At 42.8% G+C, this 16,021-nt stretch overlaps 1 protein-coding gene across 2 annotated transcripts in view; it reads right to left on the bottom strand.

The window, feature by feature from the left end:
* Positions 1 to 16,021, bottom strand: part of jag2b (jagged canonical Notch ligand 2b) — a 43,547-nt gene that overhangs the window by 20,854 nt on the left and 6,672 nt on the right. For both annotated transcript variants that reach the window (XM_063902287.1, XM_063902286.1), the window contains exons 3-5: positions 5,536 to 5,590; positions 1,157 to 1,414; positions 252 to 312 (exon numbers count right to left, since the gene is read on the bottom strand). In XM_063902287.1, the coding sequence (XP_063758357.1) occupies positions 252 to 312; positions 1,157 to 1,414; positions 5,536 to 5,590 (374 nt within the window). The remainder of the gene's footprint in view (positions 1 to 251; positions 313 to 1,156; positions 1,415 to 5,535; positions 5,591 to 16,021) is intronic.

The raw sequence follows: 16,021 nt of genomic DNA on the forward strand, positions 1-16,021 counted from the left end.
AAAAAAAACAGGCTACAACAAGTGAAGGTGCCTCCGTTTGGCATCTAAAATCCAAGCTTTCTTTTTGTATTTCACACATTTAGCATGAATGCTGGTCTCATTTTGAATAGGACAAACACTCCTGCAGTTGCCCATCCGTTTTTAGCGAAGAACAAAGCAAAGAAATCAAACTGCATTGAACAAATCAGAAAGAAATGAAGATCCTGAAGAAGAAAGGTCACATTTCTGTGTATGAATCCTGGTTATCTTACTTGCATTCCCCCGGGACGGAGCAGCTGCCATGTAACAGGTTGCAGCCTTGCTTGCAGATTGCTGAGAAAAAACACAAAGAAGACAGAGAGAAACAACTCAAAGGTGATGTTTGAACTCCATTGGAGACATTTTCACATTATTCATTTCAAAAGAAGGGCCAGAGAGAGGTGGGGGGGGGGGGGGTAAGAATGGAGGCGACGACATGGAAAGGTGGGCGGAGGAGACGCTTGTTTGTTTGTCGTCGCTCTAACGAGTGCAACAAGACGTGAGAATTTGTGGCACCCTGAGCGGGGCCGGGGGGACGAGGAAGGGACAACTTTATAGCCTGCGTGTACAATTCTTCCCCCCTCTTAAAAAACAACCCAGCCCCGCTCTCTCCCCTCCTCCTTTCACCCTTCGTCTTGTAAGGTCAGTTGGGTGATTTATTGAGGCCCCCAACTCTCTCTCAAACACCATCCACACATCGCTGCTATGTTTACAATGCTGCATTTGCACCACGCTTTTTCAAATTTCTACAAGAAATGTAAATTATTAAATTGCAGCATCAAAACATTGTTGATCAATAAAAATGATTATTTTTATTATCGATAAATCAGGAATTATTTTCTTTATGAATCAATTAATACTTGGTTGTAAATTAGGAGAAAAATTGTATTGCAATTGTATATTTTTATAACAACCATTCAAGACCAAAATATATTTTATTATCAAATACGACAAAAAACACAAATCAAACAATCAGATCTTTTTTTAACTAATTATATCTTTAAAAAATTGCAGATTATTTTTCTTTCGACCAATCTAGAAATCCTTTTAGGGTTAGAAACTGTGGGCTGGACTTGTATGACTCAATATAAAATCCTCATTGTGTTTTTCTGCAGATACTGTGTCTTAATCCGCTCACCTGTCCTGCAGTCTGAGCCCATCCAGCCATCGAGGCACACCTGGTTCCCCGACGCCTCGCAGTCGTAGTGTCCAAAGTAGTCGTCCCGAGGAACACACAGCTTGTTGCACTTGTTGCTGTAGTAGTTATCGTCGCAGCGCACTCGGATGCGGTAGACGATGCGAGCCACCGGCCCGTCGTACAGGATGGTCTGCCAGTTGTCTCCGGGGTTGATCATACCCGTGTGGATGCTGCGCGCGATCAGAAGCTCCTCATCAACTGGAACAAAGAGCAGATGAAGGCAAATCAGACGACCATAAAACTAAGAAGATAAACCATTTAAACACCCTCTACTCTCCTTCCAAATCACCTGCAACCAAAGACGACTGAAGAAAAACCAGGAAGACCAGGAGCATACATTACCATCAAGACTCATTTCTGTTTAACAATTAGGGCTTTACTGCTGTGGCTCAGGACCTGGACCAATCAGAAGGACAGTGGTTCAATCCCCAGTCCATGCAGTCAACATGTCGATGGGTCCCTTGGGCAAGATATCTAACCCCAAGTTGGTCCCGATGCCCAAAAGGTGTGTGATTGGGTTAATGCTGACTTGGGTTAGAGCTGATTGAAGCACTACATAAATGTATATCGATTAAATATTTGACTAAATAGTTTCCCTCAGGATTTGGAAGAGTCCAAAAAAAACACACAGCTTAAAAAAAAAAAAGGGACGAAATATTGGATTTACATTCATGAAGTGGACAAAAACGCGACTCCGAGTCATGGCTAATTATGCTCTGGATGTGTGAATTAAGAACCATTCAATATCAACTTAAAAGATGATGATAATTCTATTGTTGCATCGCCCAAAAATGGCCCAAAAAGTGCATAGGCTGTCAATGCCGTACTGAATTCATCAGAGGATACAATACGATCTGTATGCGTTAGCATCTCAGCCATCAGCAGAAAATCTCAGTCTTTCAGAGAAGATGACACCAGTGAACATGAGTCGCCACAACTGCGTTATATTCCGTTCTAAAAGGAGGAACACAAACACTTAACCCAGAAGGCCCCAGCTGTCAATGCATTTAGTAAAAAATAGTTATTTGAAACACAGAAAATGATGTGGAATCTCCCTGATTCTGACTCAAAGTGACTCCCTCACCAGAAGAGTGGATTGTTATTCAGCAGAGGGAGGCTTTGATATCACATTATGTGCCTGTGTGGAAAGTACCCACTGAATTTTAAGTACGCAATTGAAATTCATTGTCTGCAAATTGATCTGTTTCTGGTGAAAGCACGCAGCAGCGGTGCCTCTGAGCCGCCTGTATGTGCACCGTCATGTCGGGAGGTTGCTACCATTTAGCCTCTAGCGCACCAACGCTCTCATTAAACATTGTTTGCCTCTGTGGGGCTCGCTGCAGCGCCGGCTTCCAGAAAGAAAGCAATCTTTATCACAGTGGGATCGAAGCTGGCAAACAATCTCTGTGGAAAGAGGGGGTCTGCGATTTCCTTTTTTTTTTGTTCACCATGGCTTTAGCCTGCAATGCACCATAGACATTTTGAAGCAGGAAAACACACACACACACACATGCACCTTCCTCTGCTGTGGGACTGACACAATGTCAGACAGAATTAAGCAACAATAACAGAAATAAACCCCGGCAGTTGCCAGATAGAGAACAATGGGCTCCGGGCCCAAGCCGGGCTCTGCTACCTCGGTGTCTAAACACTGAGCCCGGCCGCCCAGTCCACTCCACTTCCTGCTCGATAAACACAAGGAAAACAGCCGGCTGCCTTTCCTGAGAACACAAGGGGTAAGAGAGGGGGGTGGGGAGGCGTACTGGAGGACGTGACGCCGGAGGAGAGGAATCTCACTGACACCACACTGATGGGCTCTTACGTAGGACAAGACATCAGGCCGGTGCTGACTCATGCCAACGAACAACTTCCACAGATGCACACCGTCAACAATTTCAACGACTCACTTTGTTGCAAATGTCTGTTTTTGCGTGCATCAACTCAAAGCTTTCTCACATACTTCTACTTGGGAGGGGATTGCATGCTCAAAATGTACCATACCACGCTTGTAACAAAAATGAAAGCAGAGGCAACGACAAAAACATTTTCATATAGAGACAGATGTGCCATGTGGTCACAAAACTACCCAATGCAACTCCATGTCTACCACCTGCGGGTCCGGATGATTGGAGAGCTACACAGTCTTTAGTTGGATGCTTGTTTTAAGTAAAAGTATTTGGCTGTTCTATGGAAACCTTGACAATAGTCTCATCAACATGTGGCTGGATGCGAGCCTGCAGATTTCTGTGTTGTCCGGGTTTGTCTGAAGGAAATAGGTGGAGATCCAGTGCTAATGGGAAGTAAACTAAAAAACAAATTGGTTTTGTTGTCTGAATAACAAAAACAAGGCCATGCGTGTTGATGGTGGGACTGCTGGGAGCCTTAAAATGTCACGACATCTTGCTTTTCACACGATCAAACGCCAGCTCTATCAACAAGTAGCAGTTCAAACAAAACCTATTACACTATATCACACACTATGACTCCCTAAAAATGGGTTGTGGCGTCCCTGAAAGTGATAAATATGGTTGAGCTTTCCTTTAGGGACACCCATTAAATAACAAAGAAGGTCTATCACGTTAGACCTTGAGTGTGTGTATGAAACAAAAGGACCTAAACCAAGTATTTTAGGTGGCTTTTCTACACGTCTTTGTACCAAATTTGATCACAAACTGTGAAACCCACGCTCTGATTTCTCATATGAAATGTTTGTGAAGTGATGCGTGTGCCATGACATCGCATATTAAACTGAGAACACAAATAAAAAAAATAACATAATGAGTGTGACCCGAAGGACAAAGGCTACAATCTCACAATCTCTGCGACCCCACAGACGTTTCTCCACTTCAAACAGATGCCCCTTGTGATCTCCCAGTGAGGTTGAAAGGAGCATTTTGTTCCAGACGTTTGTGTTTCTTGAACCCATGACATGAAGGTTGAAGTCAGCTGATGTCTGCGACCTGACAGCAGACGAAGTGCGGCTTTTAAGGACAGCATCCAACACAGAAACAATTCAAACCTGCGTGAGCTCTTAAAAATCTGTCTTATCTCACTCCTACTTACTTTGATATAAGAGCAAAGGAACACGTCTCCTAATCCTATGCCTCTGAAAGGAAACAGGAAGTGTTGAAAATGTCTTTCTTTGCATTTATCTTGTTACCTTAAAGCAATTTGGCTGAGACTGAAGTGCGAGTGGCTGGCAGAAAATCAATTGGACGGCTTCTAACGCAACATTAAGGCCTTACATCCATCAGAAACATCTGAGCTAATTACTGTGAATCTACACAATTACACGAGGCCAGGCGACTACACAAGGAATGCAACCGTCTAATCAAAGCGCTATGATGTCAAATCTATTTCTTCTCTATTGTCTGCGTCCGCGAGTGGAAGTGCGTTTGAAGTCGTGGACAAAACAGGATGTGATGACCTCATATAAATACAATTGCAGCGTGTTTAGACTACAGAAGGACAGTATGGAATAAAAATACATTCATGTACATATTTCAATGTACAGAAAGCCGTGAAAAATGTCACCGCGCTCACGGATCAAAGCCACACACACACACACACAGACATTTCAGTCTTAGATGGGTCCTCTTCCTCCCAGACTGGGCTACTGCTCAGACGGGAAAAAGGGGTTATACAGGAGTCCACCCAGCGGACATAACCGAAGGAAAACAGGATACAGCTGGAGCGACAGCCAACATAGCCGAGGAGAACCAAGTCTATATGAAGCATCTTAAGGGGCTACAGTATACGGTACAACATGTTTTCACCTGCTACCTACAGTACAGGCTTTAAGCAAACATTTCCATTTACACCCTGAATACACATTGTTTGATTCAGAGAAGTGAACAGGAAATGTCATACGTTCATTATTTTGAGTTTTCCCTTAACCTAAGCAGGGTTGAAGCGAACATTCAAGGTTATTTTCAATTCATAGAAAGATGATATGACTGCTTGCTCAATGAAACATCTCTTATAATACTCCGAAGATGAGCTAACATATTCAATTTGTTACGTCTGAACAGCAGTAAAAGAAACTAGCAAACAGTTTCAGATACAGCATATGCAGATCTAAGAAAAGCATTAGCTATTCTCCTCCTAGTGGCAGCCATTAGTGATGTTTTGTGGGCATTTTGCTTTAAATGATCGATTCAAATCTTAAAAAAACAACCATCATAAAGTCAATGCTGCCTTACATGTTAAAATGATGGCATGCCAGCAAAGGTTTTAGAAATCCAACCTCCATTTCTTTCTCCATTAATTATTGTCAGGTGAAGCAACAGCAGTGAGAGGTGTGTGAGGTTTAGACTTACTGTTGCGTGTGCCGTTGTCCCAGTCCCAGGCGTCTACAATCAGCGTGTACGTCCGCTGGAGAGGAAGGAAGAAAGAAGTGAGTCAGGTGAACATCTGGACAAAATGCATATGGCGTTTCTTCATATCCCCAACACATAGTGCACGAGTTTGATCATTTGTGTGCAGGTAAGCCTAAGTGAGCGATCAGACTGATGTCCATTGGAGTTTCAATGCCTCAAGCTGCACCTAGAGTGTATTATCAAATGTTCTCTAAGTTAAGTCTCCTTTTCTTTCAATGAGCTTTAGAATTAGTCAAAGCCTACTTAAAGTCTGACAGTATAGACTTCTTAAACAGGATAATGCTAGTTTTTGTTCTCGTATTTTCTGTAAATTCTAGAATAACCCCAGAGAAATGGCATCAAATACTTGCCAATATCTACATTAATGATCTCTTATGACTACACAATACCTCCTTTACTCTTCACAGTTAAAAAAGGGACCCTTAAAGAACAGCATTTTATATTTTGTTCCCAATTGTACTAAGAAGCAAACATGAATAATGATCACAATGTGTCTCTAATATGGAGAGGATAATGAGGATGATCTTTACCGAGACAGTCATACAACTCTTCTACAAGCATCAGCTCACACACACACAAACACGATGCATAATCGATTTCACTGCTACTACAGAGTCTCGTATGAAACTTGGCCCCGTTACTCGGAGGTGCGCTTGAGTTACACCGTCAATGAAACCCAATGATACAAAGATAAGGGAGCAACATACGGTAAGTACAACTGTGGGAAGAAGCTAAGAGAAGCTGCAGGACTGGGATGCGAGGAGGACATTAGGGAACTGCCAGCAAACTTTCCTCTAGGTCTAACTGTAATGTAGTTTTGTGAAGCTGCAGAAATCCTGGACACAAATGCTATTAGATGTGTCATTGAGTTCAACTGAGTAGAAGGCCGCAGACACACGATGATAATCGCGGTGAAGGTGCACGTTTAATAATAGGAGTTTTATTCAAATCAGACATTTTACACACTCTGCAAAAACAAATGGTAGCAAACAGTTAGACGAGACAACTGACGTCACTCTGCATGAATAGCTTAGCTTAGCATGGAGCCAAAAATTGGAGAGAAACCGCCGGCTAGCTTTCCAATTCCATTTAAACTCTAATATATAAAGTGTACTGGTCATTTCGTCTGATTATATTCGGTTTTGGGTTAGTATCGTACATCTAATTGTATTTTTATATAAGCAATTAAAAGGTTTCTACCACACCCTAACACATACTTCATATTTAAATATCAATCACATGAAAGAAATATGAAGTATGTGGTAGAAACCTTTTAATTGCTTGTATAAAAATACAATTAGATGTAAGATACTAACCCAAAAATAATCATCAATCTTCAGCTTTTGTTCGGATGAAATGATTCTAATATAACATGTTTTAATGTATGCGTTTGCTCCACTTAAATATCAATCACATGGACAAACGCGTACATTAAAACATGTTATGTTAGAATCATTTCATCCGAACAAAAGCTGAAGTATAAAACACATTTTCTGGCAGGTCACCATGTTTTTTAGGAAAAATAAAGCCTCAGCAGGTATGTTGTCCATTAAGGAGGTCACTTTGCCAATATTAGCTGTCTGAGATGAACTCTGCCTGGCTTTGTCCTTGCCCGTCAGACAGAGAGGTAAATCAGCAGCTAAGGGGATTATCAGTATAACAGTTGACCAGTAAAACAGTAGTGGTGCAAGGATGAAAGCTCTTTACTCTGTACTGTAATGATTTAGTTTATTAAACACAATTGGATCTCATGAAATCAATCTGGATAAACAGAAATGGCAAGTGTGAGGATTTGATGTCGTTTTATGTATTCTGTTTGGTTTGAATTGTTTGTTGATGTTAGCTCTTGTAAAATAGGATTGCTATCAGTAATTGTTTTTGCGACTTATTGGACTATTTGATTAATAAACAAACAAACAGATTATACATTTGTGACCCAAGTGTTATCCAGGAAACCATTTACCAATGCATGCATCACAAAACATTTGATTTATTTAGCAATTTAATAAATATGTCAAGGATTTGTTTGTTTGAAATATTCCATGCTGTCAGTTTAGTACTGTTTGGTACCACTGATACTCTATGGTTGTTTTGGGGGATTGTTCTGAAAAGATGGCTAACTCTTTGCAATGACGTAGCAAAAAACATGAGCCGACACTGGGATGAGTAAACATGAACACACACAGATGGAAACCAACCAAGCTAACCAGCATCACAGGAGTAATCTAGCTGGTGTGCTGCAGGGCACACTGCTAGGCAACCAGCTGACCTAAATAACAGTCATTACGTCACCACCAGTGACAGTTGTAGTCGCCACAGTGTGACTGCTGTGACCTCTACTGTAATGTCATTGATAGGACGTTGGCCTGGGGTGGGTGGTTAAAAAAAAAAAAAAAGCATAAGGCAAGTATTTGAGGGACTTCAATGCTTCAATGAAGCGGGGAAGAGAAACCCCAGGGAGGGGGATTGGATGTGTGTGTCAGTCTGTGTTGTTGATCTGGGGGACCAACAAGCTGGTAGGCTGGTTGCTGCTGGGCTGTGGGATTAAGAAGGCTTGTCTGGCTGTGGGTGGTGGCGGGAGGAAGGGGAGGGGAGTGTTATTGTGGAAGACCATGGGTGACAAGAGAAGGGGATAGAAGATGACAGGATAGGGGTGAGCTAAAGGGCTTGGGTCAGACCTTGGACACGGGAGGGGGCTACAACTGCATGAGACTGTAGCTACCGGGAAGACCAGATCAAAACTAGGCAAAACTAGGCTTTGGTTTGGGGAGGAGGGTGAGGACGAAGGGGCTATGGAAGATAGAAGTGAGTGTGGGGGTTTTGTTGACACTCGTGCCGCAGTTTCTGGAGGCTCCACCAACCCGTCCGACCACAGACGCACAACAGATGCAGCCTCAAAGATGGATTATTTGACATGAACGTGGATCATCCCACGACATGTAGTTCGGCTTCTGACCTTTCCACCCAATCCCCCTCCCCCCACCACAATAGGGTGGGCGAGCTGCCCCAGTCTGAGCATGTGGGTGGGTGTGTGCATATGCCAATGCACACAAGAGGGACTGTGAGTGGCAATGAATGAATTAGTGGCAGGAGATCTGGGGAGGAAGCCTGTATGGGTAGACCTTGCAAGTGTTGCAGACAAACCTCGTCACAAAGCAGAATCAGAAGATCAAGGGAAGAACAGGTGGCCATATTGTGACCTCCAGCACCTAAAACCCTGCTCCCTTGCATGCCTACATGTTGTAATTGTTTGGGTAAGTAGTTCCCAGAGTGGATGCATGTTGGGTTGAGCAAAGCCACGGACTAGTCTGGTTTCCCACAGACCATCCCACTCTGTGATTAGCTGGATTAAGTGACAGCTGCCCAAATGGTTGGAACAAGATAGATGGATGTGCAGGGGGGATAAAGGGGAGGTGTGTGGGGGAGGGAAGGGGGAAAGGCTACTGAACAAAGGCCCTTGTCCCGACATCATAACTCACCCCCATCCCAATCAAAACCATTGTCCACGAAGAGACACAGTCAGCACCAGGACAATTAGTGTCAGCATGTGTGCTGCTGAGCCTGGGCAGTCAGTCGCAGGGGCAGAGTCAAAAAAAGCTTCCAGTCGATCTCGCATGAGTCTTAATGTTATTTCCAATTACAAAATATCGGAGGTATAACTTGATTTCATTACCTTACTCAATAAAACATGCGTCAGCTACATTTGACAGTGTGAAAGACTTCATCCGAGACCAGTAGGAATCCTCTGTCAGTCAAATCTCCAAAACCCAACCAGGCCCGTCCCCTAATGGATTAGAGGATTTACTCTCAGAAATCCTAGTTTTCTAGTCAAGAAGGGGGGCATGGTAAAAAAAAAAGAAAAATACATGTTTATTTGTCTCAGTGAATCTGTGTCAAATGATGCAAGTCCCATCTTTGCACCACTAAGCACAAAACAGATCAAACCTCATCGATGGATTGAATTCTAAAGGTCTTTTTGAGAAGGCAGAGGAAGTGGAGGTGATTTCTCAACAGAGCCACAGGTGTAGGTTCCCACGCTGGATGAGGGGTGAATTTGTGAGTGGAAGGTGGCCATTGAAATACATTTAAAAAGGGGGACAGGGAACAGGGAGAGGTAGCAATGGAAAATGGAAGCCGGGGTCACTAAGCATGGGATCTGCACGCTTCTTTTCAAAAGAGGGGTCAGCCCTCTGCATGTGGGGCGATGTGCATGTTTGCATTCGAAGAATACTAAGAATGTGAGATCCAGGCCTGGTGCGTAATCCCATGGGACATCCCAGTCGGCAAAAAATTGGTATCAATGGAAGGCTGCTTTGTGGATCTGGAGGTTTGATTGACTTATTTCTGCCTCTTAGGGAAAGTGGTGGACCTCGAATGTTGATTATTTCTAGGTTCTGTTCTTCATGCAACTACTTAAAACACACTCCCAAAAAAAAACACTGAGCTATTTCTGCACCTATGTCATGGATAGGTGACCTGAATGTCCACCTCCCTGTAAAATCTCCTGATTTATTGCCTTCTGATGGGACATGAGGTCATCACGATTCATCCCGTGGCCAGTAATCGCTGCATGTAATCTTCATTAATCTGTGATGTCAATCCCAGCTTTTGGTTTTTACTCGGGCTACACTACACTATTCCAGTAAGGCCATCTCTGCGCACAACACCACCTTCTAACTTCCTCAGACACTGATCTTTGGAATTACTGGTACAAATATAGAGGAGCAACAGTGTTACTCGATCACAAATGGGCATTAATTAGGAATTATAGAGTGAGAGACATCCCATAAAGTGATCCTAATCTTTTCAGAAAACTCAGTTGCATCTTTTATTCCAATTAGCAGTTAAGACTTACTGGAAGAGAAACAATGTGGTATAATTAACTCCCAATGATACTAAGGGTAATTAAAGAATTGGGCAACAAAACAGGCTGAATGTCACAAAGTCTAGACACCCTCTGTGATTTGAGATGGGACGGGGGGGGTTGTTTGGGGGTTGGGGTAGCAGCGTCTTCCAATCAAGGGCGAAAAGTAGAAAAGGTAAATGTGTGCTGAACCATCTTTTACCGTCACTTCTCCCTGGAGGGTGGACCCAAATGCAAATCTCTCTCAGTCTAGCTCCTCAATCTGTTCAGAGGCAAGGATCAAAGACCTCCAGTGGCACAATCCTTGCAAATGTGAGGGTGGGGTTGGCAGGCAGAGACGTATAAAGGTGGAAAGGTTTCAACCCTTTTTGTCATTTATAAAGCTCTGAACCTCTCATGTTCCAGGATAATAGCTAAACGAAATTGGAGCACAACAATATCTTGATATACAATACATTTGAACAGCATGCAAGCAACAAATCTGCACATTTGAAGGGTTAAACCATTACGTGTGTCAGTTTTTGCCTCATTTGATCATTTGCTGAGTTATTAGTCCAGTGACTGATTGTTGTAGCTGTACACTCCATTAAAGCCAGAGTGCTTCTACGAAACGAACAGGAAGAGTCTGCAAATACTCCACTGAACCCAGTCCCATTGTCTTTGCCACGTTCCAGCGCATCAAACCTCAATCAAAACATTATGCAAGCACTTGTTTTGAAATTCTTCTACATGACAAGAAATGTAGACAAACCAGATTCAATATCAGGTTCTGTGGCAAGCACCGCTGGCCAATACCTTAAGACAATATTCGTAAACACCATAAACACTACAGCGGGTTGCAGGCGGTCATATCATTGCTGGTTGGAGAGGTGGAGAGTTTTAGGTTCTGCACACAAGTTTCTTGCCAGAGTCGTGTGCCAAGAGATCCCGCACTGAAGGCAAGGCATTTGGCTGGCTGATGTACACCGGCTGTGCACACACACACACACACACACACACACACACGGCCCATTGAGCATGCTGCTACTATGCCAACAGGGTCATTACCCATGCACTTCCAATACAACAAACCCCTCCCCTCCTGGTGCTAATTACCCAGCTTGATCCAAGAGTATGCAACACGTCAAACAAACAGCAACACATGAGCATTAGCATATATCAATTCACAGGCAAACGATGGAGATGTCCGAGTGAGCAATGAACTGTTACACACTTAATCAAATGCACAGGATTTTTAAAAGGACGCAGACACTGAGCTGTATGTCAGCTTACAAATCAATGAATACGGCCTTCCTCGGCGTCTTAGTTGACTAACTTTAGTTAAAAAAATCGATACGTTTATTTATTGGAAGAGTTTCTGCACAAATAATCTTGCAAATCTTGTTTTCCGTTGACATGATTATTCATTTATTTGAAAAAGGCATTAAAAAATGTTTTCAATATCAATTAAACCAAAGAGATCTTAGCTTTTCCAACAACCAATGAGCATTTTGAAAAATTTATCGAACCACAATGAAGTAATACTTTCATTTGTATCCATTCCTCTTTTTTTTGTGCGTGCGTGCGTGTGTGTGTGTGTGTGTGTGTGTGTGTGTGTGTGTGTGTGTGTGTGTGTGTGTGTGTGTGTGTGTGTGTGTGTGTGTGTGTGTGTGTGTGTGTGTGTGTGTGTGTGTGTGTGTGTGTGTGTGTGTGTGTGTGTGTGTGTGTGTGTGTGTGTGTGTGTGTGTGTGTGTGTGTGTGTGTGTGTGTGTGTGTTTGACAGAAAAAAAGGCAGGCCTCAATACTTTAAAATGTAAGCAGCAATCTGTTTCCTGTGACAGGGACATTAAGGTCATGTGATACAAGTTTTCAAGTCAGTATGGACAGAAATCATTTGTGTGTAACTTGCAAATTGGTGTGGAAGTAGCCTCGGAGCTACTACAGCAACAGACATGCTTCAGAAACAGTAACAGACTAATTCCTGATCCGAAGCAACAGGGAGCCTGAGCGGAGAGCAACACGGCACCGCCTCCAGCCGAGAGCCATTATCATTTCAAACAGGTTCACCAGTACAGTGACAATTTAACTGCCCATGTAACGACATGCTTTAATTACCCCCACAAGGAGCCTCTGGCACCTGCACACCATTCGTTTAACAAGAGGCAGGGGACGCAGCGGGCCACAGCAACACGCAACCACGGTGTGTTCATACAGTATAATCAATGCAGAGAAAACACACATTACTACAGATGTGTGATGAACAGCAGCATCTGAGCAGCCTGCAACACCACGAGGCTACAAGTGATGTTTCAAGTCATGCAAAAATTATAAGGAAATAGTTTGAACAGCAGACACGACTATAGATTACCAAACCACAGATTAAAAGGATGCTGTAGCGGCGTCCAGCCTTCTCCGTGTGGTTAACAGAAGATTTGAGTCAATATTATTGACGTGATGACAATTTATCACCGTTAACAAGCCTCCTCTACAGCAGAAGCAGCACTTCTCAATCTAAATATGTACAAAAAATGCTTTCACTTAAAGTGTTATGCTAATTGTCAGATGTATACTTGTATGTGTTTCCAGTAGGACATGCTTTAATGTGTAAAGAACACATTATCTCTCATTTTGACCGTCTCAACATCGCTATATTTAGGCTCTCTGCAAAAGCAGTTCTTATGCCATCGTTGGAAATACTCAATGCACAAGAGGAAAGGGGAGCAAATCTGAATGCCATTTTTTCTAACCTAGTCAGAGTGCTACCTTATTTGGGTTTTTGAAATAAACTAAGGAGTATGTCCTCTTGCAGCTTTGCTTCTAAAACATGTTATGTGTTACCTGGTATTCTTGTTGTTTGTTTTGGACTAATAGAAATGTCCGAATACATTTTTTATTTTAGATAACTGAAAAACCTTTCCAGTATAAAAAAGGACAAACGGCACCGTTTCAATCCCAGTCAAAACACGTCGTATTGGCACATTGTACAGGCTTATATTGGTACAGTAGCCGAGTAAAAAGCATAAATTTAGCCTTGGATACTGCAGATATAAACAGGCAGTGGAGCTTTCTGAAGTGTCGAATGAGCTTGGACCCAGGAGAGCATCTTGAACATGCTTGTGAATGCACCCTGAGGAATACCTGCACAACAAACAAAAGGACTCACGCAACCCAACATCCCATCATTATTATGTTTGAGAGCGGTGCTATCCTTCCCCTTCTTTCACCTGGTCGTATCACTGGGAGCCTGACTGCACAGGATGTGGTACTATAGTTAAATAATGGGAACATTTATCAGGGAGAATTGACAGAACACCAGCACACGTCTGCCCACCTTGCATCAGTTGTGCACAGGGTCCTTGTGAACAAACATTTACATCATTTGAATGTTGGCTAACACATTCAACATGGGCTTTTCACAGCGCAGTGGTTTGCAATGAGGCACCAGCCTGAAGTACAAGAGTACTTTGCATACACTCTCGCTGCAGAATATGTTTAAATTCTTTTGAATACCTAAGCTGTTAACAAGCTCAAGGAAACAGAAATGATATATGCCAACAAATCATGATGGCTCCACCTAAAATCAAACACTTCATCTCCTTCATCACCACCTTTCAGCATGGCTTCTAAGATGAAAGCCAACAAGAAAGACCGTTTCTGCAGAGCTGATTTATGACTTTAGGACAACTGTTGATATAGATAATCTTCTGGATGTAGCTTAGCAAGATAACTAGGTAAGGAGGGCACCACCAGAGGGACACCGAGGGGCAGAAATAGGTCCAAAAGTAGTGTAAAGGCTAAAAGCATCACAGAAATAATCAAAATAAAGTTTAAAAGGCCGTAATTATGAAAGGAGAAACTTCCTCCACATGGACCCGATCCTCGTTTGAACTCGATGTGTACGAAGAACATTATGGAGCAAAGTTAAAAAACATCATCTCCCCGAGGCACCGAGAAGGAACACAACTTTTAATTATTGTATCCTTAAAGCGGCTCCTACCCACTCGTACATGCTGTACCTTTTGTGAAATCACAGAATGAACAAAACAAAGTGTTCTCAGAGGAAATCCTCGCCGCCTCCTTCGCGACACCAAAACACACACACACACACAGATCCATTTAATAATCGAGAATGCAGTCAGAGTCAGATGGCGCTGACAAGGGTTCAGTCCACACGGGTTTGCACAGGGCAGCTGTCCAGATCACACAGTCAATACTACACTGCATCTTTGTTGATGAGCAAAGCAACAACACAGATGTCTGTCAGGCGTGCGGGCTCCGACGACAGGCAACGGTACGCTAGATTTCTAGGACACAAAATGCGCAATGTCTGAGGAGGAAGGTCTGCTGGGAAGGAGTCAGAGTAGGAGTGACAGTGGTTTTCCTCTTACCCCTTTATTGGTGCAAATGAGCAGTAGTTGAAGCAGCAGCTTAGAGTCTTTTCTCAATGTTTAATGCTTGCAAGAAAGTGCATAAGACGCTGTTCTGAACCTCTGACCCTTTACATAGTTTAACACAATGCAACACAACAGGACTAAATGGGCTACCTTGATCTTTTTCAATTGTAATCTATACCCTGATGTGTGTAGAAAGCCATCAACAGCACTACAAGAGTTCCTTTTTGAAACTTTCCCCCATCAGTATACCCTAAAATAACGTCTAACGCCAAATGTATGATTATTAAAGAAAGATAAGCTGATTTCTGTCAAAGAAATGGTGTGATATTAGAAAAGTAGACACATATTTCATCAACTCTTTGTGACTGATGTATCATCTTTTTTCCATCCAAGCCATCACAGTTCTGTCACTTACAAGTGGACTACACGCTAAAATCATGAGGAATACTATTCACTCTGGTCTGTTATGAATAAATATGCGGTCCAATATTTGTCGGTGGTGCTCCACCCAAGTACATAAAGTTCCAGGTTTGAACACACAAAGGTTAAATGGTAGCAAACACAGACTCTTAAGCAAAGCAGGATCATCTTATTTTCACACATTGACAAAGTCGACCAGGAAAAACACCAACATTAGGGCTTAAATTGCGATTAGTCTACCTTGTTTACTTTTTACTACTGGGAGTTAAATGTAAGCTCAAAACACACACAAGGGAAGGGACCAAACTAAGGCTTATACACTTGTTAGTCAAAGTAAGGATGAGCATGTCTTGATCATGCTCCAGATCAACACTTTGCATTACTAAAGACACTTTCCGCATAAAGAAAAGAGGAATGCTGTGTTTCCACAAAAGTTGAACAGCTGCTCATCAAGAGAACATAAACAGATTTCATTCAATGCACACGTGTGTTGCTAATTGCTATTATTGTTGTCTTCCTAACAAGTAAAAAAAAGGGCTGAAGAAAACAGCACTCAGGACACGCTGTCATTTCACCTTGGGAGTTCAGCCCGGCCGGATAATTGCATAATCAATACGGAGCGGAGCTGAATCACAGGTGAGACCCCTGTGAGTGGTTTTCCACGCAGCAGCCCTGGGACCAGCAGGAGGAAGGATGGGGGAGGGAGCGGCAGAGAGGAAAGATAATTGTTTACAAGAGGCCTATGTAGTCGTCTCCTAGCAACAGCTTT

The sequence above is a fragment of the Eleginops maclovinus genome, chromosome 15 (assembly GCF_036324505.1).
Source record: "Eleginops maclovinus isolate JMC-PN-2008 ecotype Puerto Natales chromosome 15, JC_Emac_rtc_rv5, whole genome shotgun sequence".
Classification (NCBI taxonomy): Eukaryota; Metazoa; Chordata; class Actinopteri; order Perciformes; family Eleginopidae; genus Eleginops; species Eleginops maclovinus.